General features: G+C 41.7%; 2 protein-coding genes across 8 annotated transcripts in view; one reads left to right on the top strand and one right to left on the bottom strand.

The window, feature by feature from the left end:
• MAGI2 (membrane associated guanylate kinase, WW and PDZ domain containing 2) overlaps nt 1-27,304 on the top strand; it is a 1,687,880-nt gene that overhangs the window by 672,058 nt on the left and 988,518 nt on the right. The gene's annotated exons all lie outside the window — the stretch shown is intronic.
• Nucleotides 17,954-26,001, bottom strand: LOC140533457 (uncharacterized). Its single transcript, XM_072653185.1, has 2 exons — nt 25,889-26,001; nt 17,954-20,494 (listed from the first exon to the last, which is right to left on the bottom strand). Exon 2 carries the CDS (start codon nt 20,492-20,494, stop codon nt 18,380-18,382), a length of 2,115 nt encoding a protein of 704 aa, XP_072509286.1. The 5' UTR covers nt 25,889-26,001; the 3' UTR covers nt 17,954-18,379.

Here is a 27,304-nt window from a genome sequence, read left to right as displayed (position 1 = left end):
TGCATTATCTCAGGGCCACAAAATATTATACCTGATATTGATATTATCATTAATATTGGTAGCGATAAACATTAATATCTCAGTCCCCCTACCAGCTCTAGAAGTCAAAATTACAGATGGAACTGCAGGTTTGCATCATCTGATATGTATGTTAAATCACAGGTCTCCCCAAAGGAGGAAAAAATGAAAACCCCACACAAGGAAACCCCCAAATTTTGTGTTATGTATTCTAATATACAGAAGATTCCAATATTTTCATTCTTGAAATAAAACAGAAGCAATTAGTCTTCTTCCTCACTACTTTTACACTTGTTGATGTAATTAACACCTTTGTAGAGTCACAGGTCCATAGAAAATTAGATTTGGAATGGGTTTAGGGGTCATCCAAACAAAATAGGAGCTAGATGTCTTGACCCTCAGGGTCTAATTTGTGGACTTCTGATACTTCCCATTCCCTTGGACATTTTAACAGAAAAAGAAACAAGTTCCTTCATAATAATACTCTTCTTCATATTTTTCCCATAAATTTCATCAGACTGAAATTTTTTAAAAAGTAACTCATTGAAAGTATTCAAAATTGCCTAGCAATAAAACAAGGGTTACTGAAAAAATATACTTAAAATATGACGTTAGAGGTGTAATGGAAGAGCTATCAACATCAACTAATAGTTCCAAACTGAAAGGGGAGCGTGGAAAGTGTTTTGTCTCTTTTCATGTATTTATACCATTTCTTGCAAACTAAATAAATATAAGGGAAAAATAAAGTTAATGATGTTTTCTTTAAATCCACTGCTAGAGGTTTCACCTCTCACTATACAAATTAGCAAAGATGAGCAAAAAAAATGAGATTAATGCCAAAGAGACTAGAAACTTAATCACATATTTACACTGTTGGTGGACTATGAAGTTGTTGAGTGATTTTTTATATTAATTTGGAATTATTCAGGAAGAGTGCCCAAACTATAACCTTTGCCCAAACTATAATCTTGATACTGATCATATGAAAGGCCCAGAGTTGAGGAAATAATTCATTCTATCTTATGTCCAAGAGACAGAATACTACATATGTTGCTAGATGTGGCCATTATATCAGATATTTTCATTCTCTTTATTTTTTTTCCCTTTGACACAATAGAGTATTCCATCTGAAGAGACTTGGAACAAAATTTTTGAAGCTATGAACAAAAATCATTAATAACATTCAAAATAAAACTAAAAAGAAACCTACTATGGTTTCCTTTAAGTAAGAATACTCAAGCAACTAGTTATTTTCACGCTTGCTTCAGACTCTGAATTCGGACTTATTTGGGGGAGTCATGTTCCAGAAAATTGGACTTGGGCATCAACCACTCATATTTAAGCAGCCAGAGGCAGGGATAAAAACTGTACTCACTGTTATGTGGAACATTTATTAGTGTCTGTTTGGTATTTGCTGTCAGATTATTGCTTCTAGATTTTTAAAACAAAACATTATTAAGTATTTAGTTTTTCCAAAGAACACAAACTCATTAACTGTAATTCTTCAAGACAGCATTAGTAATAATGATAATAGCTAGCACTTACATAGTGCACTAAAGTTTACAAACTGCTCTATAAATACCTCATTTTATTCTCACAGCTATCCTAGGAGGTAGGTGCTATTATTATCTCAAAACAAAAGTTAAGTGATTTGCTCAGGATCACACAGCTATTATCTGAGATGGAATTTGATGTCAAATACTCCTGACCGAGTCCTGTACTCTAACCACAGTTCTATCCAGTTGCCTCTGAAAGCAGCCTTTCCTCAATTACCCATCAACATATATTATGACTTATCCAAACAGTCTTGTTAAGCTCTCTTTAATATAGGCTATATATATATATATATATATATATATATATATATATATATATATATATATATATATATGAGAACTGGATTTGGAGCCAGGGAGAGCTCAATAAATCCTACCAGTGACAATCTCACTTGACTCTCAGAATCTCAGTTTCCTCTTATGTAAAATGAAGTAATAATTACATCTATCTTACAGGCTTATTATGAATAAAAAGGTAATGTAAAGTATTTCACAAACTTTGAAATCTAGTTATTTTTATTAGTGGATTTATTGACAGTGTATTCATGTTATATTAACTGCACATTTCAATTACATCCTAGTAAGAGGCAAGCATTTGAGGTTGTGCAATGATATTCAGGTTCATTTATCCAGAAAGCTCATGATTATTTTAACCCTCATCTTTACTTCTTTCCATACACAAGGAATCTCTGGGTTTGCAATGGTGTAGTGGGAGGTGGTAAGAGAGGACAGAAACAGAGAGGAAGACATTGTGCATCAGTTTTAGAGGCTATTACTCTCCACTCCTATCACAGAACAGAGAGAAAAATAGTTGAATAGAGATAGATTGGAGTGGAGGGTGGGATTTGAAGAGGAATGGGGGCATTGTAGCCAGATTGATTGAAAAATAGAACTTCCCAGATCCTCCTGATACTCACAATCGACCAAAATGTTATGATTTCTCAGAATGTTAGACACATATTTAGGTGTAATTACTAGATAGAATTCTCTGTAGGGGTCTTTTTAGTGTGAAATATCCATTGTGCACGTAAAATATGATTTAATTTGCAAAAAATTATGTCTACAGATAGTTATTCCAAGAAAGAATTCTATCGTATGACGTGAAATAGATGTTGTATAAGGTTTCAAACTCTTGCTGCTGCACATTATTGATGCTACAACTTTTGTCTAATAGCATAAATAGCTAAAGGTTGACCAGAGGCCTTAATCAGAGGGATTCAAGCCCCTTTTTCTCAACCAATGGTAATACATTATTTTGATAGAGTAGAAAATATATATCTTGCTCCTAGGTAGGTAGAGGCTATTTGTCAGTTATAAAAGTATTATACTTTCTCTGAAACTCAGTCCTTTGAATAATCAAGTGAACTATAACCAATACTACTAAAATAGTTGGAAAAGTATGATTTAAAAAAAAGTTTGGAGTTTTAACCCACTGTAGCAGTAAGCACCCCAACATACACAGTGGAGGGGCAGCGCTGCTATCATAGATTCTTAGATCTACATTGTTAAAAGGAAAGCAACTTTCAAGGGGTTAACAATCACTTTAATCAAGCACATGTATCATTCCTTAAACCAAGTACATATATTATTCAGTTAGTTCAGGGAGTCAGCACCCCAAACTTCAAAGAAAATACAGAGAAATTAAAGATCAACAACCATGGTTTCCTCTGCTTGAATTCAACAGACAGCTGGACCCCAGCTATCTGACCACAGTTACCAGAGAGGGAAGCCCAACATCTGGGATCTCAAAGCTGGGAGACTTCTTAGCAGATTCCCAGAGTCCTCATCTGGCACTCAAACCTTTTAAAAACTAAACCCCAAAGTAAAACCTCATCCTCAGAGTATTTATACTTTTTTTAGAGCCAGGGGCATTCCAACCCTTGAGAACCAGTGCCTCATTAACAAAAGCTGTGGGTGTTCATACAAATCTTTCCTAATCAAGTTTCTCTTAATGGGTAGGTCCATTAATGGGTGGGGAAGCTCTTTAATCGCATTAACAATGCAAATACTTATACAGTTTCTAATTAAAGAAACTCTCTGTTCTGTACTTTATTCCTTGTAAAGACCATTGAATGAGAAAGGCAAGATTCAATCAGAGGCACTTGATTATACAAAAACAGCAAAAAATCTTATTTTGATTGTTATCACACCCACTAAAAGTGAGGGATAGCCATTGCAGAAATCTTTAAAATTATCTTTCCATAATCACTATCACCATCAAAAGCATATCCTTGATTTTTTTTTTAAATGGTACCCAAATATCCCTGTTTAGTTGCATGAAAAGAAATGCCATTCATTGCCAGGAAAAATCTGAAGATGGCCTAAGCACAGATTGTCAGTTCAGTTTAACTTGCTGTGAATCTGTGACTGGCTTGATCAAAAAAACTTGTCATCAAATGCCTAAAAAGGTCCTCAGCAGACTTTGCTGAGAAAAATGAAAGAACATTCTGCTAAGATTTTGAAAACAGCCATTCTTAACTGATATCACTAGGAATAGAAACCAGCAATAAAGTGGAAGGAAGGTCTCTGATGGAAAATGCAATCCATATGCATTATAGAGAATTAGACTGTATGAAAGGTCTGCTTTAGTTTTGTTGTGTGTTTTTTTTTTTTTTTTTTAATGCATGAGATATTTATGGTGTGAAAGAGCCTGGAGTTGGAGGGTTATTGGTTAATTCAAATGAGAATAAAAAATCTTCCATTTTTTTTTTCTACTGCATGTCTTTTTTCTCTAAGTGAACAAAGATCATGTTTTATACAATCCCTCACAGTGCTCTGTAAATGCTGGATGATTAAGTGAAAATATATGTAGCAATGGAATATAAGCTCCAAAAGAGGAGTGATCATAGAATCACAAATTTAGACATAAAAATCTTTATATTCCCCAGAACCACTGCACCCATTTTGCTGATTCACTCCATTCAAAACTTTAAAAACATCAGTTTCTTGAATGAATAATATTGATAGATATCATTTAGATCATCTAAAGTGCAGTGGATAGAGAACCAGGTATAGAGTCAGGAAGCCTTATCTTCCTGAGTTTAAATCTGGCCTCAGATACTGTTGACTGGGCAAGTCCCTTAATCCTGTTTGCCTCAGTTTCCTCCTCTGTACAGTAATCTGGAGGAGGAAATGACAAACTACTCCACTGTCTTTGCCAAGAAAACCTCAAATGGGGTCATGAAGAAGAGTTGGATACCACTGAACAACAAATTCTAACACCATACCCTATGAAATCTCCCTACACCCCATACACAGAGTCCATTACAAGATAAGAAACAAATATTAAGTATTTGATCTAAGATTGCACTGATTTGCAGTATGGAGTAGTGGCTATAACAATGGCTTTGGAGTAAAAGGGTTGAGTTCAAAACCCAGCTCTGCCCCTTACAATCTATTAGATTTTGTTCAAGTCACTTAACTTTCATGGCCCTCAGTTTCATCATCTGTAAAATACTAGTTTTAGCTAGTTGTTCTTGAGACCCTTTTCAGATCGAAATGCACATGTCATCCTGACTCATAATCTCATGCCCATCATGTTGAACTGTATGTAACACATAAGAAAATCACCTGCAAGTTCATGTTCACAGCTTTGATAAATGTATCTTTTAATAAAGGTCTTTGTTCTCTGAATAATGGACCTCTGCGTTGACTGCTTACTTACACTGAATCTTCCCTTCTAGGACCATGTAATGCTAATGTCAACACAAAATATGAATCGTTAAAATTTCTTAAAATTCATGATCTTTTTCACTGGGATCCATATCTGAAAGCAGTAGTCTTTCCAAGCATAAAATGAGTACCAGATTAAAATTTACTAACTGAATTGAAAGTTGACAAGAAATGCAATTTCTCATTATTGTTGCTAATTAATTGGGATCTATATGAGGGTCAAAGTTGTTTTTAATATGGAAACCTAATAGAAGGGAACACCTGGTTTCCATTCCCTTTAAATTATCTATTAAAGTCTTCTGAATTTTGAATAAAGATCATTTGAAAAGAAACTATGAAAGTGATATTTCTATACCAGAAGAAAATTATTTTGAATGTTTTCTTTAAAATCTAGTTCTCAGGAATCTAGGAAGCTAACTATGTCTTGGTGTTTGTATTTGACTCTTCACAAGCACCCAACCAAGACAATGAATTTGGTTTTCCCTTATAGATCCACACTTTAGTGTTTGTCAGAACCTGGACTGGCATTAAGCAATTTATTTTGAAACTGTAGGGATTAACATTCCTTTTCAACTATCATGATTTTCATGTTGTTTATTTAAATTACCCAAGTCAAATGCAATTGAAAAGATTAAATATTACCAACTTGCTAATTTTAAATCCATAGGATCTTGAAACGTTTTTTGATTTAAGGCAACAGAGCCAAACCAAACAAAATCAGACAACTGCAATATCTTTACTTAGGATAAAAGAAAACTAAATGAAGCCAAATCTTATGAAGATAGCCAGTTTCAGTGTACTAAAAAAAACCTAGAAGTTCAGAAACTGATTGTGTGTGCACACATGCACCTGTGCCTTTAGCCTCAGTGTTCCCACTGAAGTGTAAATGATACCCCAGTATCTTTGCCAAGAAAACCCCAAATGGGGTCATGAAGAAGAGTTGGATATACTGAACAACAAATTCTAACACTATACCCTATGAAATCTCCCCAAATCCCATACACAGAGTCCATTTAAAAAAATAAGAAACTGGGGCAAAGATGCAGGGCTTCAATGTCATGGAGCCCTGGGTTCAAATCCAGACTGTACTATTTACTAGATTTGTGGTGATATATAAACCATTATCTCTCAATGCCTCACCTATAAAATGGGGACGGTTCTCACTTTTTGAGAGTCTAAAACAACATCACATAAATTTTTGGCATAATATGAAAGTTCAAAATAAAATGCTGGAGTATTTTGTGAAAATATTTTTGAAAGTTAAAAAGTGCCATGTAAATAGTTTAGTGTCATCATTATTATAAATAAAAAAAATGAAAGGTATATTGAACTTTGTAGAAATGAATAAAGACATATTTGGATTCTGATATTAGGAAAGTCAATGTTTTAGCTCCATTGATATTAAATAAAACACAACCAATATAGGTTGGATTCCTAATATTTAGGCTGGCAGTAAGTTGCAATTGACTTTGGGAATTATTTTTTCCACTATAACTATTGGTAAAACCCTTTTTCACTATGGCTATTAAAAATTAAAATTTGTGGACCTGATATTGCATTTGGTTGTGATGAAGTTCAAAGCAAGGGTGTATGTATGTATTGTGTGGTTTTATACATGTAAACTGATAGTTTTATTTGAAAGTAAGCATGTGATATATGTGTGTTATAATAAACTCTCCTCTATGACCATGAAGGAAATGTCCAACTTGAATCAAATTCAGATATTTATGAGGAGTGGAGAGAGGAGAACTATTGTTCTTATCTATACACAGGTCAAAGGTCCTGTGCAGGACCTGAGTAACCCCAACACTCCCACCCTGAAAAGGAAAGATGGATGATTGGTGGAAAGAGGAAAGGAAGGAAAGAAGGAAGGGAGGGAAGAAGGAAGGAAGGAAAGAAGGAAGGAGAAGGGAGAGAGGGAAGGAAGAAAGGAAGACAGACTACCAAATGGTCAATCAAACCAATTGAAAAAAAAAATAGAAATTTGTTTATATTCCAGGAAACAAGTATCAGAAAGACCTAATGCAGGGGTTCTTAACCTTTGTGTGTGTGTGTGTCTGTGTGTGTGTGTGTGTGTGTGCGTGTGTGTGTGTGAGATGGACCTTTTTGTCAATGATGTGAAGCCTAGGAATTCCTCAGAATAATAAAATAAAAAACATAGGATTACAAAAGAAATCAGTAGTATTGAAAAATCATTTACCAATTTTTTTAATTAAGTTCATGATCCTTGTGCTAAGAATCTCCTACATTAGGGTAAAGCTATTTTATTCCATTTTAATTTCTATCATTTTGTTGCTCCAGAGACATCAACGTTCAGATACATTCCTAAAAAGCTAGCAGCATCTGGAGTTCAGCAGTTGTTTATTTCACACCTGTTTAAATAAGCTGTCTTTTTCACAGCTTAGCATGAATTCATTACTGCTTGAGAACTTCTGAACCAGGGCTAAGAAAACCCAGTTGAAACAGTTTGAAGAATAAGACATGATTTCATAACTACCATGCAAATAATTCTTTGCCTGTTTTATTAAGTTTTCAAGTCACAAAAAGGTCTTTAATGAGCCAATGCTACTTTGATTTGTTTCGTTGTGAAGTGATAAAAGCCAAATGATTGTTATGACTTTTGTGAATGCTAAAAACATTTATTTTTTCCCTTAAAAAAAAACAATGATTGTCCACACACAGTAGTGTTTCACAATAAATGTTTCAAGACGTCAAATTACATCTGAAAGAGCAGAGGTTTTTTTCATGATTACAAAATCATCATTAGTTCCAGTTGACATTTTAATAAATACTAGTGTTGTAATGAGGAAGGTGAATTAATTTTTGAAAATTAGCCCTGTCTTAGGAGGATATCAGGAAGCCTGGTAAATGGTCAAATACTTTGGCTGTGTGCCCCTCTGTAGCATTAATATTATCTGCAAGAAGCTATTTCTCCAACATTAAACGTTATCTCAGTAAAAATTAGTAACGATAAATTCACTGCTGATGGGGAGCCAATAGAGTGCAGTCAACTGTGAATATGAAGATAGGACTATTTGCGTTCTATGTTATTCATAAAGAATTCTTGGACGCCCACACATCTGACATGATTAGAATGCATGAAAAGTAGATTAAAAGTCTCACTGTATTAAGGCCAAGAAATGAAGTGGAAATAGAGATTAATTTTGGTCACTTTAAGAAAGTAATATTTGTTCAAAACTTCATATTTTGCTCCTAATTATTTTTCAGATTGTCTGGTTAAAGGAGCACCTGTTCCTTCTTTAAGCATCTGTTTCATGGCCATGATTGAAATTGCTTTTCCGGTATTTGCTGGTGCATTGGTTTGTAAATAGGAAATTGTACTGAAACACAGTGATACATTGTCAAGGTGGGCTTGGTGTACTGAAAATGATTGCTCCTATGGATTCAGAAAACCTTGAAAGTTACTGAGTAGTCAATGACATACTGAGTCTTGAGTATTTTACTGATTATTTTTCAATGTCAGTTTGCCTATGTCAGCTATTTTCTTTATAGCTTTGGACAAGTCACTTAAATCTTATATTTAAAAGTAACTCATTAAGATGGGATTGCTTTTATGATTTTTTTCCTGTATTCCCTATAGGTAATTAAATCTTTATAAAAACAAGCAGAAAACAAATAAAAATAAAGGACCTTTAATAATGGCTTCCCTAGAAATAGTTATTTAATGAAACCTCTATTTATCTGGATTTTTCTTAAATAAGAATTGAAGAGTTTTATTAAAAGGTATAATTTCTTTGTGTTTATGGTGGCTTTTGTGGCATTTTATGTAGAATTTTTTAAAACTTTTTCACTTCTGTTGAAAATTCACCTTCGGTTGAAAATTTTGTCAAAATTGTTGGATATGGAAAAAGTTCATTGAGATTAATCTAACCCTTCATATATTCCTGACGGAGGGACCCTATTTCTACAGATGATGATAAGACCCAATATTTAGATAGTACTTTAAGATTTGCAAAAGGCTTTGCAAAATTGTAATTTTTTCCTCACAACAACCCCAGGAAGTAGGTGCTATTATTTATGTTTCACAGATGAGGAAACTGAGGCTGGCGTGTTAAATGACTTATCTATGGTCACACAGCTAGTTAGTGTCTTAGGTTACCTTTGTACTCAAGTCTTCCTAGATCCCTATCAAGCAATTTCTTCATTGTATTACCTATCTGAAACCTTGAAAATTGAAGCAATCTGTTTGAGGGTGTAAAATTGGAAAATCCACATTTGAACTCAGATCCTTTGATTTATAATCTAATGTTTCTTCAATTATGCCGTGATGAAGTGGTCTAAATTTTGTCCAAAGACATGCCCTGAGCTTCTTTAGTAGATCACAAAGTACTGATTTTTCCATGGGTACCCTGGCCAGCACAAAATAGTACATCTTATTTAACATTTTTAAGTTGCTACAGCTAAAAAAAAATAAATCTGATGGCTACCTGATGCCTAATCTTCAATTTGGATGACAGTTTTTTCCCCTTTGATACTCCCTATTTTGTACAAAGAATCAATGTTGTTAATATGAGTAACTTAAGATGAAGAACGTTCCATAGCAAATAAACCCCAGGGAATTGTATGAGGCAGATAGAATTGAAAAGACTCACTTAGATCTCATGGCTGGTAAATGTAAGAAATCATATTTGAACCCAGACCTTCCTGATGCCAAGATCAGCATCTTACTATGCTACATGGCTTCTATCTCAAAAGTCACTATTATTTCAGATATATTCATACCCTTGGCAAGTCATTTAACCATTGTTGTTCCAGTCAACTTTCTAAGACAAAGTTGGCAAGACATCGTTTACATACATTGGAAGAATGTACTCCCCATCTGGACTTTTCCTCATCTCTGCCACTAAAAATCACAAGTCCAGTCCCTGTTTAATTCATCTAGCTACACTCAAGCACATATGTACATACACACACACACAGGGATACTTCATCCTTTTTTGTTTTTAAATTATTACCACACAGAAAAAATTAGAATTGCCTTGCTCTGTCTCAGAGGATGTAATTAGAATCAGTGACAGTTGGAAGTCAATTTGATTAAAGTAAAGAAAGCCTCCACATAAATTAGAGATGTCCAAAAAATGAAATGGGTTACTTGGATACATAGTGAGTTACCCATCACCGCCCATTGTCAGAGAGATCTCTATAAAATGTCTGCAAGTAAAGATATCCCTTGGGGAGTGGGTTGGTCGCTATGCCTAAACTTCCTTATCACAGTGAGATTATATTATTTGATGGCATTCTTAAATCCCTCAAATGTGGAATAGAATGTAGCAATATTGCTACTTGAGTCATTTTTTCTTTTTGTTGTTCACCCATTTCTTACTCTTCACGACTCCATTTGGGGTTATCTTGGCAAAGATACTGGAGTGGTTTGCCATATCCTTTTTCCAGCTCATCTTACATATGAGGAACTGAGACAAACAAGGTTAAATGACTTGCCCAGGGTCACACAGTTTGTAGGTGTCTGAAGTTAAATTTGGACAAGTCACTTTGACTTAAATGTCTCTATCCAGTGCTCTATCCACTGTGCTACATAGGGAGTCTTCTGTAGTAATTACATAGTGAAATAAGAATTTCTAAAGCCTCCAGCTTTCAGGAACAACGAACATTTAAGCTTTTTATATGTTGTTTCCTTCTCTCCACCCTTCCCAATTTACTAAAGGAAGGCTGCTTCTTTTATTTTATCTATAAATGGGTATAAAAGTCCATGAAGAGATTAATATTTGGCCCCTAAGCAGCCACAGCTTCTAACCAATTCACAGCAGGTGATCTAGCAATTAGACTAGCTAACATTCACAGTAGAAACAATTGCTTTCTTATTAAGTGTAATGGGCAGTAGTCACCTGATTTCCCTAGAGAGGAGGGTTAAGGGAAATCACTATCAGGAAAAGCGAAAGTGTAATCCCTAATTTGGGTCTATACCATACCTTAGAAGAAGGTTTCCCACTGCCGTAGGGATTCAGAGCAGCCAAAAGATTAGTTGTTCTCCTTTCTCTCCCCTCAAGGCAGGTTTAGTGTTGATTTATGAACTTGGAGGCTGAGGTTATTGTTTAACAACCACAGCAAGGGATAAAAATAAAGCTCCCCTTTCAGTAGTAATGGAATTTGTGCTTCTTTCTCTGAGTTTCCTTTTAATATTATCTCTATTAACCTATCACAAAATCATTCTTAATGATTAAAAGGTCATTTTTGTATACTGACTTTCAAGTTAACAAAAATTTCAATTATTTTTCAACTCTTTCATCATTAAAGTAGCACATTATTTCACTGGATACATAACAACTTTATGTCCTCAGGTTCTTCAAGGATCTATGGAGGAATACATCGAGAGAAGCAATTTAACTAAATTGCTGGCTACTTAGACCAGGAAGACAAAAAAATAAACATTGTTTTTTTAAACCAACATATTTGAGCTCCATTCTCTCTGTTATTTTCATATCTGCAATGCTAGATTTTTGTTTCTGTGGTTTCAGTTTCTTTTTTTTCTTATTAGAACATCTACAGTCAATTTTGAGAATAAACGATTAATAAAAAAGTTTACTGGAAAAGAGGTCCTGAAATTATGTTTAAGAAAAAAAAATAGTCAATGGAAAGTCAACAGTGCTAGTAGTACATTAGTGAATATGAATTCCAAAATATATCTTTAGGCTATATCTTTGAGATGGAAAGACATAGATATTACTGTCAAAATTGGTCATTTTAGTAAAAATTCCAGTCAGCCTAGATTTTTTTTTCCGTCAGATGGACAGTTGTTTGTAATGAACTTAAGGTTTTGACACTTATTAGAATGAAACAGACACTATGGTAAAGTAATAATCTGATATAAGATAAAATGTTAGTCCATAAGATTTCAAGGTACAGTCAAAAGAATACTGGACTTTCCCACTGAAATTGTAATGGCAGGAGGTGAGTTTGCATCTCAGCTTTGCTAGTCAAATTCTGTGATTTTGGACAGGTCACTTAATGTTATAGGCCTCCATTTTTTCATCTTTAAAACGAGATTTCTACTACATATCTTGTTCAAATTCATTCTAGCTCTAGACCAATGATTCTCTGATTTTATGATAAGGGTTACTCACTGTAACTCGGAAATATCTCATTAAACAAATAAGACACAAACTCAATACCATGTTCTTTCTTTGCAAGAAAGTTGGCATTTTTAAAAAACACTTTTTGTTCTATCTTGAGTGTGTAGCACTTGGAGTTAAGTGACTTACCCAGGGTCACACAGCTAGTAACAAGTATCTGAGGCTAGATTTGAACTCATGTCCTCCTATTTCCAGGACTAGTGCTCTACCCACTGCACCACCTAGGTGCTCTGAAAGTTAAAATTTTAGAAAAGGTGTTGAAAGTTTAAGCTTACGTGATGATTAATTCTTGAAATTGGTATCTAAGGTTAGGAAAAAAGCACACCAGCAATAAAGCTGGCACTACTTAACTGTCTTCAAGATTTAAAAAAAAGATTTGGCTTTGAGAACTGTAAGCCCTGGCTTATTGCTTAATTTATCTTACATTATAATTTTTATAGTATACTTTTTCACATACATATATATAAATAGATATATCTATATCCATCCATCTATCTATGTCTGCTGTCTGTCTGTCTGTCTGTCTATCTATCTATCTATCTATCTGCAGCTTCTGATGTTCCTTCATCATTCTATAATTAAAAGCTTGAATGGAATTTACTCTACCAGAACTTCATGTAAGACTTATGGAGTCACTGTTTCTTCAGGCCTGTTAGTAATGTTAAGAAAATCATAAAGTGCAACATGAATTCCTAAATACAGAAGTTCTGCAGGCACTGTGTGTACAAATAAAAGAATTCAGTATCTTCTTGAGGGAAAGATACAGGTCCTGTAAATTTCAGATGAGCAAAGGAAGAAAACATAAGTTAAGAAAACAGGAATGAAAACTTAATACTAAACTCTACAAGAGAGAAATATTTAAACCTCCCCTGGCTACAAGAAAAGTGCTAATTTTGCTTTAAAGATGTATTCTTTATTTCTATACCATCTATATATCAGTCTAGACTGTACATTCTTATTTAGTAAATGAAGACTTTGCATTATAAATCAGAAGGAAAAGGAAAACAAAAACACAAGGCTGTTGTCAAATGGTAGAAACTGTTTCCTTATCTCTCTAGGCAGAGCTTCTCGCTAATTGCTCCTAAACTTCCAAATCAACTAATATTTCAGAATCTCATGGAATGTGCAGAATAGTTTGAGTCATGTCCTAAGTCATGTTCACTTGAACAGCAAGCATTTATTAAACACCTACTATTTACCTAGTACTGTGCTAAGTTCTGGGTTAAGTTCTAAATCATACTTACATTAACATATGAGAATACAAAATTTTAAGACAATAATTAAGATGTTAGGTGTTCTCACACTGATAAGAAAATTATTTTTAAGGAAATTGAGACTTCAAATATCTGGCAGATTAAAAGATATAAATCTCACATTTTCTTGTTCTACTTCCTCATGGAATTAACTTTCTTTAACTATAGGGTGTTTCTATATTCATACTTCTGTAACTCCCTATTACCTTCAGGTGTTAGCTCTTAAAATGAGTTAGATAAAAGATATTTAAGCTAGCATTTTTTAAAATTTTGGAATACCCTTCATTAACACTGAGTTCAGGAGAGGATCATAATCTAGTTTTGGCCATTTACTCATTTTGATCTTCCGCAAATCAGTTAATTCCTCTGTATTTGAGTTGCCTGATTTGTAAAATGAGGCAGTTGGATTAGATCTTTTGTGTGTCTTCTGAGTCTAATATATTATGATATGTTAGTAAAAGATGCCCAAAATATCATAGATTTAGAACTAGGAGTGACCTCACATCATCTACTTCAAGTTCATTCAGTTGGCAGCTAAAGGAACTTCAGTCAATGGAGATGTTCAGTGACATGTATGCAATTTTATAACAAATAGAATCAATCCTTTGAAAATCTTCACTGGCCTTTTTTTGAATGATGGGCAGGCACAGAGGTGCTGCCAGGTAGTAAAAGATGATTCAATGGAACTTGCAGTTGAATTCTTTAGAAAATCTCTGTTCAATCGATCCATAAAAACTTTTTAAAGCATATTCTGTGTGCCAGGTCTGTTCCTTACTAGAGATACAAAGACAAAAGAAAAATAGGCCTTACCTTCAAAGTACTTATTTTCTAAATGTTGATGATCCAGATAGATAGATAGATAGATAGATAGATAGATAGATAGATAGATAGATAGATAGATAGATAGATAGATAGATAGATGATGGATGGATCAATGTTTGATAAGCAGATAGATATAAAAGTATGTAGAAAACATATAAAAATAAATATAAGTAATTTGAAAGGGGAGACACTATCAGTTAGGCCAAAGGGGAGATTTTGAAAAACCTTATGTAGAATGTGGCATTTTGTGCTAAAAATTGAATGAAAAAAGAATAGTAAAGACGGAGATCAAAGGGAGATATATTCTAGGCATAGGGAAGAGCTTGAACAAAGGCACATAAATTGGAGATAGAATGTTATATTTAAGAAACAGCAAAAAAAAAAGGCAGTTTGAGTAGACTATAGTGTGCACAAAGAGGAACAAAATTATGGAAGACAAGGAAGGTAGGTTCAGGTAAAGATGTAAAGGTCTTTAACAAAGGTCTTTAAATTCCAAATAGAAAAAACAGAGATTTGATCCTAGAGGTAATGGAAAGTGACTGAAGTTGGAGTATAGTGATGTGGTCAAATCTGTTCTTTAAGAAAATCATTTTGACAACTGTGTAGAAATTGAAGTGGGGAGAAATTTTATGGAAGAAGGCAAATTAAGCTATTCTAATGGCCCAGGCAATGAACAATGGTAGTGACCAAATGAGGAAAGAGAAGAGAAGGAATGTAAGATATACTGTGGAGGTAAAAATCTATCCAATTTGCTAGCTGATTTTGTGTCTATACGTATATGCATACATAATTATAGGTATATACATACATATGTGCATGCATGTGTGTATATGTATACGTACATATACACATATGTAGGTATACATATATATGATAATCACAAAAGGGAAGATAGAATTAAGAGTGATTTGGGTAGGCTTTTTTTGAAAGTGCCTTTTTAGCTGGGGGTGGAAAGCAGTATTGAAAGTACCCTTGAAGTACTAAGAGAAAGAAGGAAACAGAAGAAGGATGAGTTTGTGGAGAAAAAGAGTTATTGACATTTTGAATACAAGACACCTACAGGACACTTTTATTGTTGACTTTTTGACATCTGGGACATCTAGTTTGAAACGTCCAATTGGAAGTTGGAGATGCAGGACTGGAGATTTGGAAAGAGACCAGTGCCTTACCTACAGATATGGGTATGTAATGGACACTAATAAGATATCAGAGAAAAAAGAAAAGGGCCAGAAGTCAGTCTAGGAGTAGACTGTAAATTAAGGGGCATGATATAGATGATGATGCAGTAAAGGAGACTAAAGAGAAGTTGTCACGTAAGTAAAGAACAAAGAGGCAACTGTTTCATTAAAAAAACAAGAGAGGAGAGAGTATCCAGGATAAGAGGGCAATCAAGAGTGTCAATTTCTGGAACGAGTTCAAGAAGTGAGGACTGAGGAAAGTGTATCAGATTCAACATAAAAGTGATGTACAGCCATTGGAGAAAGGAGTTTCAGTGAAGAAGTGAGAGGCCAGATTACAAAGGATTGAAAAGTGAGCAATAGTAAAAAGAAATAGGGTTAAGGAGTAGAGAGTGTTTTCCAGGAGTCTGCTGTAAAATAAGGATGATGACGATGATGATGTTTTCAAGTGCTTTAAATGAATGAGAGATGATATATAGAATGAAAGCTTGAAAGTGTCAAGTAAGGTATTTTTTTTCTCTTTTCTTTTTAGATGGGAGAGATAATTGGGTACTATCAATAGCAAATAAGAAGTCAGTAAAAAGGGACATATTATACATTAAAAAGAGTAATGGAAAAAGTTGAAAGGGGCTAGTGGGCATCAAGTGTCCATATTGTGAGGTAGAACTTCCATAGATGATAGAATCAAGGACCTGATTTTTCAACAAGCATAACAAATTTTACAAATCTAAGATTATTTGCCCACCATATGCCAAGAGAATCATTCCAAGGGTACTCAAACTATTTTCAGAAATTCTTTCAGAATTTCCTTTTGAACCTAAAGGAATTTCTTCTGAATTTGGTGAATTTTTGTTCTTGAAGGCTAATTTCAGAAATAGACAAAAAACCATTCATAGCCAATGCAAGGTTGAGAAGTGTGATGTTGGGCTCAAAATGAAGAAAGACTGACAAAAAAAAATGATAATGAAAAAAAATGAAAAATTTCTAAAAAATCTTTAACAATAATAACAATGTTTGACTAAGTTTGTAGTTTCCCATTGTGACTCTTCTGCAAGTAATAACATTAACAATTCTAAGTTACTCTTTAAATAATAAGTACATGACTTTTAGTGTTTCGTTGTGTAGCCCCTATCATGTAGTTATAGAATATCAACATAGAATTGATGTCTCTGTGTATTTCCAACATGAATACATAATAATAAATGCATTGGTTCCCCATTATAGCATCCTTGAAGTCTAAGCTACTAAGAAACTCTTTCTTTTTTTTTTCACATACAACTACTATTATATTTTCCCCTTCCTCTCCCTTGAATGATAAACATGATAAGCCTACCTAATGGTTTGTTCAACTCTAGATCAATAGAACCGTCAAGGGTTGCCAGTTGAAGGCCATTATGGATTTAATGCTAACCTGCACTTAAATTAACTTTGGAAGTGTGAGTGGTGTGTGTGTGCGTGTGTGTGTGTGTCCATGTGTCCATGTGTGTGGGTGTGCATGCATATGAATGTATATAGATGAAAAATAAAATAATTGAAGTTTCCTATAGGATCACACTTTAATCCCTATCCAAAAATTTAAGTACACAGCAGTTTATCCTGCAAATGAAAGCTATTGGCTGGCAAATAAAATTGTAGCAGGAATAAAAGAAAAGTGTCCCTGTTTACAAAGATAATGATATCTCTGGCAATTAAGACATCAACAAGTTAAAGCACTGTGGAGTGTCTAATGGCATAGTAGGATTGCTGGAGTGCTTTTGTCTATTCCATTTCCTTTGTGAGTGAACAGATAATAGGCGCATGGGTTTAAGTTGAAATTAACCGTATTTTAGCCCCAAGTCCTTAACTATTTGACCATTTGGAAAACAATTTAAAAAATCTAAGAAGCGGTTGCTAGTTTTAGAATTCGCAGGGTTTTAAATGAAACACAAAAGGATGATTTTAATCTAATTTACGAAAAAAACAAGCCTTGCTTAAAAGTGCAACCAGCTTGTTTTCAACAATTGCTTGTTTTCCAAACTGCTTGTTCCAGCTGCTCTCTATTTTGTCTTTTAACCTTTTTTCCTGTAAAGGATCCCAAGGTGATTTCTTATAGTATATAGGTTTTGTGCCAATAAGGTTGATAGGATCATTAGAATTTAGGAGTTCTCAAAGCCATTCCTACTTAGTGGTAAAATATATAACCCAGAGCACTCATTCTATGGAAACAGGACATAGATTATGTTTGCATTTATAAATTTTTGATTTAATCAGTGGTTGGTGATCAGTTCTCAACTTTGTCTAAATTTATGGTCTAAATAATTCAGTTCATTTCTGGTTTTTGTTTATATTATTTTGTGCTCAGGGCCTGCCCTGAGCTGTCGCCTGGGGCTTACCTCTCCAACTGCTCCAACAGCCTTACCGGTCGTCCAACGGTTCCGGCCCCCTCCTGTGGGGGAGGGGAATGACCAAACAGTGCACTCGAGGAGCTGCTTACTACACTTTATTGCCTACCCCAATCCTCCCGACCTTCCCGTGTTCCCCCTAATATACCCTGCCGTAGCTCCTCCCATGTGCCACCCTGGAGGCAGAGCTCAGCTCCGGAAGGGGCGTTCCACGCGTTCCACCCCCGGGCGTCTCCGGGCTCACCAGGGGGCCAGGGGCCAGAGCTCGTCCCATGTTCCACCCCGGAGGCAGAGCTCAGCTCCGGAAGGGGCGTTCCACCCCCGGGCGTCTCCGGGCTCACCAGGGGGCCATGGTCCAGAGCTCGTCCCACTACAACTCCCCCTTTTTGTTTAAACAGGGGTGGTGTCCTGCACGTGGGGGTGTTGCGGGGGTGCAAGGAGGGAACGCAGGTCGGCCTTCGCATCCAGGATGGCTCGTCTGATCAGTGCACAAACACATCGCAGTAAGCAGGGAAGGCAGACGCAGGTCACTAGCAGGAAGGCGGCTGGAACCAGAAAGGTGGTAAGCCACTGGAAGTTCACTAGACCATCAAGCCAGTGGATGAGGTCGTTGGCTTCTTGCGCACGCTGTCGCTGGAACTCAGCACTGGTGTTCCGCAGCTCCTCGATGAACAGGGCCAATTGCTGGATGTCCCCGGTTGCGTTCTCCGCAAGTAGGGTGCCCTGCAAGGCAGCGCGTACGCTGTTCCAGTCGCCAGGAAAGGAGGTGTTAGTCCCGTTGACGGGCAACGGGGTAACGCAAAGCGGGGCATATTTGTAGTGGCACGGCAGGTGCATGTAGAGTTGAGTGAGCTGAAGGTTGTCTCCGAGCCACAGGACTGTGGTGGCAAGGGCCCCGATGGATAGCTGAAAGTGGTTGTTGATGGCGTTTTGGACAGTCCAAGCGCTCAGTTCTTCGTGCATGAAGGTCTGAAGAGTGGACGCCAGGACGTCAATGCTCTGTCGCAGTTCTTGGATCTGGAACTCCTCGTAGATTTCGATGGCAAGGTTCAGGAGCCCAAACACGATGCCGCCCGCATCCCGGCGCACGCGGGTCAAGGGAGCCTCTCGTCGCGTGCGGGTCAAAGGGGCCTTTGGGGGCTCGTGGGCAACACGGTGCCACAGTTCGTCAGTGGGTGTGAGAGCAAACTGTTCAGCTTTGACAGGAAGCAATTGATAGGGGACTCTCCGCACTAGGAAGATCAGGCGGTCTTTGTACCGGACGTCGATGGTGTCTGTCAAGGTGGCCTTGAGGCAGGTGACATTGTACCTGGGCAACCCTGCTGTCGGTGGCATGGGCGTGACTGAGGTGTTGTCGGGGTGGCAAAGAAGGAAAGCTTCATCCGGCGGGGTGCGCACGGAAGCGCGCCACCGGTAACAAAGCGTGTCCTTGCCCTCGGTGCGATGGTGGCACGTACTGTTGGCGTTACCGAACACCGTCTTCCACATACTGCCCGTGAAGTCACGGCAGTGGGTCAGGGCCTTGGTGGAGTTGAAGCAGGGCCACACTTCCACTGTTGTATTCGTGGGGGCAAGAGCAAGTCCTACTTTCCAGAGTTCCGAGTGGACAGTCCCGTAGGGGAAAGCAACAGGGGCAGGGGCCGGCAGCCGTCGGTACTTCTTGTACTTGGCTACGTGGCCCCAGAAGTGGAGTGACACGTTCCCCACGGTCGGGCCGCAAGAGAACACGCCGGTGGAACAAGCCTTGAAGGTGCCCCACACAGTCCCGTACAAGCCTTCCGGACAAGGGGCTGGGGCAGCAGTACGGTTGAAGTGCGCCTGTCTCTGGGCCTTGGTACAGGCTAGCGAGTGGGGTATGGCTAGCAGGGAAACGTTGAGTCGGGTAGTGTGGTTGTGTAGGTCAGAAGCGAAATGCGGGTTAGATGTAACAGTCACGGGCCGCAACTGCAAGCAGTAGTCAGAGAGGTTGGTGAGGGTAGCCGCAGTGAAGTAAATGGGCTGCGTGTAGGCTACAAAAGTCATGGGGCGCCGAAAGGTGTGTACAGCGGCGGCCTCGGGAGTTCCCAGCTGGGCGCCCCGGTGGATGTCATCGGAGGGGCCGTCTCCCACTAGCACGGTGGCGTTACCTTCCACGAACAGTTTGGAGGGTCCATTCCCCCATCCCAGCACTCTCACGGTTGGGGGGTCCTTCATGACGGCCCAGTAGTGCTGGCCTCGTTCGTCCGCTTGGCGTCGTTGGGGGCTGGTGAGATTGTACCACTTGGAGGGTGAGGCCTGGGCCATGGAGAGACTGAGCTGCAGGAGGAACAGTTCAGCCAGTTTCTTCGCCTGGTTCCTCCGGCTCCTGGTGCGCGCCGTGGGTCGGCGGCGGTGCCCCCGACGACGTCGCCGTCGTCTCGCCGTCAGCTCCGACTCCGGTTGCGGCTGACCCTCCGGGCTGTCCTGGTTGGAGTTCTGCAGCCCAGCGGGTCGGGACCCATCGTTGGTCAGCAACTGTTCCGCCATCTGGTAAAACACAAAGATGACCCTGTCCTCTAATAACAACTGTGCCGGGGCCTTCCCAGCCCCCGGTCGGTGACTTCCACATCACTCGCGCACCTGTTAAGCAGGTGGAGGGATGGGGCTCAGGGAGGGATAACGTGGTCTTAGGTCTCGTGGGGACAAAGAAGCGTAAAGCCGGTGTGGTGTTGTCGTCCCGAAAAGTCAAAAAATTATGGGTGAACACCGCCTGGGCCAGCAGAGCGCCAGAGAGGCGACCCCCGGCTCCCCCTTTTTGTTTAACGAGGAGGGCCTTGAGGGTGCGGTTGGCACGTTCCACGATGGCTTGGCCCTGGGGATTGTAAGGAATGCCGGTGACGTGGGAAATGGTGAACTCTGAACAAAACCGCGCAAAGGCACGGGAAGTGTAGGCTGGACCATTGTCGGTCTTAAGGACTCTGGGGGGTCCAGCAAGGGCAAAACACTGCAGGAGGTGCGCTGTAACGTGACGGGCCGCTTCACCCGGATGTAAAGAAGCGAAAAGGAAGTTGGAAAAGGTGTCAACCGTCACATGTATCAGGGAGGAACCAAAATGGGTGACGTCCATTTGCCACACCTCATTAGGGTAGGTACCACGAGGGTTGACAGCGTGGTCCCGTGGAGGTGGGCGAAAAGGGACGCAGGAGGTACAGCGCTTAACAAGGGCACGAGCCTCGTCCTTGGATAGGCCATAGAGGAGGCGCAAGGAACGGGCAGACAAATGGAACTTGGAGTGGGCTTGCTGGGCGTCGGCCATCATGGGGCACAGTAAGGCCTTGTCCACCACGTCATTGCCCTGATAAATCGGGCCAGCAAGACTCACGTGAGAACGGACATGTAAAACGTAAACGGGTTGAGTGCGAGCAGAAAGAAGGGTCTGCGCGTCACCCAGTAAAGAGGCCACTGGGGACAAACGGGGATTAATGGCTGCCGATGGCAAGGCAGAAAGGGCCGCAGAACAATAAAGGCTGTCCGTTATGAGGTTAAATGGGATGGTCGAAAAAAGCCGCAGAGCCTGGCAGATGGCATAAAGCTCGTTCTTCTGGGCGGACGTGTAAGGGGTAGAGTAGACCGTCAGCAGCTTACAGTGTGGGGCGTAAACAGCCGCGCGGCCGTGCTTTGTAGCGTCCGTAAAAACGTTAGGGCCCGAGACGGGCTGGGAGGACACAACACAAGAGGGAGGAGATAAAGGTAGTGCCGTCCATCCCCGAAGGAATGGCGGCAGAGGCAACGAGACAAAGACACACATAGACAAGAGAATGGCCCATTCTTCATGGCGATCCGCATAAAGGCGGAGGGCCTCTTCGCCGGTGGGGAAGTTGAATCGCGGGTACAGTCCAAAGATTTGGAGACCGCGCTGAGCAATGTCTAGACAATACTGGGCCAACAGGAGGTACCGATTGGGAAGGCTCCTTTTCGCCTTCTTGGGGTACAGCCACTCTATCGCCCCATGTTGTTGGTAAAGACAGGCGATGTGAGAGGCAGGGTTAAGTATGACAGCATAAATGGGGCTAACAGGGTCATACTGCACGATATAGCCGTCAGTTCGGTGTTGGATGTCAGAGAGGGCCTTCTTAGCCTCGGGGGTCCACTCCCTGGGGGAGGTCAGGTCACTGTCCCCCTTCAGAATATCGTACAAGGGTGTCATGAGGTTTTCGGGGATGGGCGTTGTGGCCCGTAACCACTGGAGAGAACCGATCAGTTTTTGGAAGTCGTTCAGGGTACGGACTTTCCGGGAATCAATGTTGGGTGGCTGCCGTGAGGCACGACCGGCCTGTAGGGTGTGGCCCAAATAGAGGTATGGGGCCGTGCTTTGTATCTTATGTGGCGCCACCTGAAGGCCGTACTCCGCCAGACAGTCCAGTACCCCTGTTACGAGGGCTGTCAGCTTGGTTGCGTCTGGGGAGGCCAGGAGTATATCATCCATGTAATGCAGGATGACAGCGTCTGGGAAGGTGTCTCTTATGGGGGCTATCACAGCCGCTACATATGCTTGGCACATAGTGGGGCTGTTAGCCATCCCTTGAGGGAGGACTTTGAACTGGTACCTACGAGAGGGACCCTCGAAATTTAGGCGAGGAACCGAAAAGGCAAACTTATGGCGGTCCTCGGGTCGTAAAGGAATGGAATAAAAGCAGTCCTTGATGTCTATGATCTGTATGCAATAACCCTTCGGTATGAAGGCCGGAGATGGAAGCCCGGTTTGTAAAGGACCCATGGGCCTCATGCACTGATTGATGGCACGGAGGTCGATTAACATCCTCCATGTGCCAGCCTTTTTCTTAATGACAAATACGGGAGAATTGAAGTTACTGGTAGTGGGTTCTATATGGCCCGCCTCTAGCAGGCCCTTCACTATTTGTTCTAAGGCGGTGAGCTTTTCTGCACTGAGGGGCCACTGTTCTACCCACACAGGGAGTTGGGAAGTCCATTCTATTCGTGGGCATCTCACCATACGAGTGGCCCCAATCAGTTTTCCGCCACGTGCTCTGGGGTGACTAAGCGCACGTGCATTTGCTCAAGGACGTCCCGGCCCCAGAGGGCTGACGACAGCCCTGCTATCTTTAATGGCCTGAACAGTCCGGTTTGTTCTGCGTGAGTCCATGTCAGGTGCCTGGCTGCCTTTCTGGCTATCTGGTCGCCTCCCACGCCAGCGACCGTGAGGGATGAGGCCTCTAGAGGCCATGTGGGAGCCCATTGTTCGGCGTTTATCACGGACAGGTCCGCTCCGGTATCTAACATGCCGAGAACAGGGCATCCTTCTACCATAAGCGTCATCATAGGCCTCTGCTTATCTACGACTTGGCACCAGTTTATGTCCGGGGTGTTCTCTTCCACCCACGGGAGGGCGATACCGCGCCCGATAGGAGTCCCCGGGGGCAAAGTAACAGGGTAACAGTGGGGGTTGGTGATACAGACAGCAGAACCCCCTGCTGGGAGTAACTGTGTGTGCACAATGCCGGGAAAGTACCCGGTAGGCCCTACAACCAAGCGAGGAAAGGAGGCCGAAGGGACATGAATCGTTGTTGTGTCCCACGGCTTGATTACAACCTCCTCTCCTTCCCCTTCTGCCGAGGTACACGTTAGTACTTCAGTTGTCCCAACTCTCGGCGATACCTGTCGCCCAAGCCTATGGGAAGCGGTTGTGGTCCTATCGGGGTCTCTGGGGCTACGTGGATGGGATAGCTTTGCGGGTGCCGGGGTCGGGGGCCCCCACGAGGAGGGCCCCCTCTCCCGTTTCCCGGCACCGAAGCACTGTACTGCTTGTTCCGGCACCGGTTAGCCAGGTGCCCCTTTTTGCCACAGATCCAGCAGGCCGGGCTAGGGTTTGACCGGCAGTCCCTACTCCAATGCCCGGGCTTGCCACAGCGGTAGCAGGTGCCGCCACCACCCCGCCTTCCGTCCCCAGCGTCCCGCCGGCCATGAAGGCCGGAGAGCAGCCCCTGAGCCAAGGCAGTAGCCATGGCGGTTAACTTGGGGTCTTCGCTGGGTGCGCTCAAGAGGCGGTCCACTACGTCCGTCAGAGTGGCAGTCGAGCTGAGACCAGACAAGGCCTTCTGATATGGGCTCCTAAGCCCCTCTTTCACAATTTGGGTAATGACCAATTCAGTGCCTGCTCCCTGGCCAAGGAGGCGCTGTACTGTTGTTTGGACCCTGCTGACGAAGTCAGTGGGGTTTTCCTCAGGCCGCTGCTTCAGGCCTGTAAGCCTGGAGCGGCCTTCTCCTTGGGCCTCCACCTTGGCGAAGGCCCGCAGAGCACAGGCCGTGACCCCAGCAAACACCATAGGGGTGTAGTCCATTTGGCTCTGGAGGGTTTTCCACTTCCCAGTGCCAGTAAGCATCTCAAAGGCATCATCAGAGTTAGTGATGTCCTTTTCCTCGATGTAGAGGTCGGCCTCTCTCTTACACAACGCCTCCCAGGTTACATACTGGCCGGGAGTGAGGACCGTTTGTGCTACGTCCTTCCAATCAGCGGGGGTCCATGGCCAGGTAGCAGTGGCGTTCTTTAGCAGTTGGGAGACATATGGGGCCGAAGGGCCGTACTTCGCCACTGCTTCCTTCAGGTCTTTAAGTATCTTAAATGGTACTGGCTCATGGGCTCTTTGCCCCCCTGGGGGGGCATCTCTCACTGGGAACATCCCTGGTACGGTGTCCCATCCTTCCAGGGTCTCCCCCTGCCTCATAGCCTCCTGGAGGCTCCTAGCCACCATACTCCCTCCTGGGGGCCTACCGCTGCGCCCGAAGGCAAAGTCTGTGGGCAACGCCAGCGCGGCCAGGTCAGCGGCAACGTCCTCTACCTCTTCCTCTCTAGGGTAGCGTCTCCCTGGTTTGGGCCTTGCGCCAGCGCCGGAGGTACTTCCGGATTGCTGCGCCACAGCCCTAGGCCGCACGCCGTCTTGCTGCGCCACAGCCCTAGGCCGTGCGCCATCTTGCTGCGCCACAGCCCTAGGCCGTGCGCCATCTTGCTGCGCCACGCCATCTTGCTGCACCACAACCCCTGAAGGACAGGGGGGTGCAGTTGGCTGAGGCCTCCATTCCTCCTCGGAGGTTTCTCCTAGTGAGTCCCCCACTTGGGTCGCACAGGACGCAGCCGCAGCCGGGCGCGGCGCGCCTTGGAGGACTATCTTAATCAGCCCGTACATGGTGTAATCCATGTCCGTTAACAGACCGGGCGTGAGCTTCTCACAGGACGCCATTTGCTGGCCTACCAGCGTCCAATTGTTCTTTGTGATCCCCGAATATTCTAGCCATGGGGATACCTTCCAAATATGCTCAACAAACTCTCGACAATGGCTTAAATGGGGCTTAATTCCTTCCTTCTTGCAGAGCTTATACAGGTGACTAGCAAGCACTGCCTTCTCCTCAGGCTTGATCAGTGGGACACTATACCCCTGACCCATGGTTCCCGTTTGACTGCGAGGCGCTGCTACCCAGCGACTTCTTCCCGCTTCCTGCGAGGCTCTCTCTGCGCTGTTACTCAGCGACTTCTTCCCACTACGCGCGTGGGGATCTCTGCGCCGGCTGACGGCGACTTCTTCCCGCTGCGCGCGCGGGGCTCACTGCGCTGTCTAACAGCGTCTTCTTCCCGCTCCCAGCGGGGCTCCCCCGTCTCCCCACTGCACGCAGTGAGGGACTCGTGCTGGCTGTCCAGCGACTTCTTCCCGCGGTTAGCGGGGATCTCTGCGCTGCCTGGCAGCGACTTCTTCCCGCGGTCAGCGGGGATCTCTGCGCTGATGAACAGCGACTTCTTCCCGCTCCCAGCGGGGCTCACCTTACTCGCTTACGGGCGTTTGGTCCTTCCCCCCGGCTGTGGGGGGCCTACGGTCCCTGTTCGGGCGCCAGCTGCTCAGGGCCTGCCCTGAGCTGTCGCCTGGGGCTTACCTCTCCAACTGCTCCAACAGCCTTACCGGTCGTCCAACGGTTCCGGCCCCCTCCTGTGGGGGAGGGGAATGACCAAACAGTGCACTCGAGGAGCTGCTTACTACACTTTATTGCCTACCCCAATCCTCCCGACCTTCCCGTGTTCCCCCTAATATACCCTGCCGTAGCTCCTCCCATGTGCCACCCTGGAGGCAGAGCTCAGCTCCGGAAGGGGCGTTCCACGCGTTCCACCCCCGGGCGTCTCCGGGCTCACCAGGGGGCCATGGTCCAGAGCTCGTCCCACTACAATTTTGGAGCTAATAAATTGAAATATTTGGGTTTAGGCATCATAGCAGATGTATACATACATAGTTACACTTATGTATATGTATATGTGTTATACATAAGCACTGTGGCTATATTCATCATAGATAGACAGCAGACTTCAAAGTCAGGAATATCTAAATTCAAGTCCTATCTCTTAAAACATACAGGTTGTATGATCCTGTGCAGATCACTAGCATACTCTTAGTGTCCTGGGCAACTTTCTAAGACTGTGATTTGTTCAGAAGGTGCAGAGCACTCATACATAGGAGTTCTCTGTACCAATGAAATCCTATGTCCATTACCTATCCGTGTGTGTGTATGTGTGTGTGTGTGTGTGTGTGTTTTAGAGATAGGCTTTCATTTCAAAATGAGGAAATTATCTTTCTCTAAACACAGAAGGGTATTTTCTATATCCTATGTCTATCTTAGCTGCTAATGAATATACATTGTGTCTATATATGCTGCTGTGTGCATATGTGGGTTGTCCCATGTGTTTGATTCATAATTATTCATAAGCTAAATGAGAGAACCTGAGGTACAGGGAACAATTACTTAAAGCTAACAGGACATTTAGATTGGTCAAGTCAAGTCAACAAGTATTATTAAGCACCAGCTGTGTAGCAGGAATTATGCTAAGTATTGGGGTTAAAAGGTTAAAACAGAACAAAAAAGTCTCTGACTTCAAGGACCTCCTAAGTCTAATAGGAGAGACTATGCAAAAATTATGTGCAAATAAGAGAATATTCAGGATAAATCGGAGGTCATATTAGATGGAAGGCATTAGCATTAAGGAGGATGAGAAAAGCTGCTTGCAGAAGGTGAAATTTTTAAATGAAACTTGAAGAGAGACAGGCAAGATGGTGAGGTAATTTCAGGCATGGAGAAAAACCAGAGAAAAGTGCCCAGAAACAGTCAGACATTAAGGAAACTTTATTAAGCACCTACTATTGGCTAGGTACTGGGCTAAAAGCTTTCTAGATATCATCTCGTTTGATTCTCAGAACATCCATGGGAGGTAGGTTATTATTATCCTCATTTTATAACTGGATGGTATATGAGACGACATTTGAACTCAGTCCTTTCTGCCTTCGGTCCCAGTGCTCTATCCAT

The sequence above is a fragment of the Notamacropus eugenii genome, chromosome 3 (genome assembly GCF_028372415.1).
Source record: "Notamacropus eugenii isolate mMacEug1 chromosome 3, mMacEug1.pri_v2, whole genome shotgun sequence".
NCBI classification, from domain to species: Eukaryota; Metazoa; Chordata; class Mammalia; order Diprotodontia; family Macropodidae; genus Notamacropus; species Notamacropus eugenii.
Note: the sequence above shows the minus strand (reverse complement) of the source record. Positions and strands in the feature narration are given on the sequence as shown.

Bases quoted from the DNA above. Each gene is read 5' to 3' on its own strand.
- LOC140533457 (XM_072653185.1), bottom strand. From the start codon at position 20,494: ATGGCGGAACAGTTGCTGACCAACGATGGGTCCCGACCCGCTGGGCTG.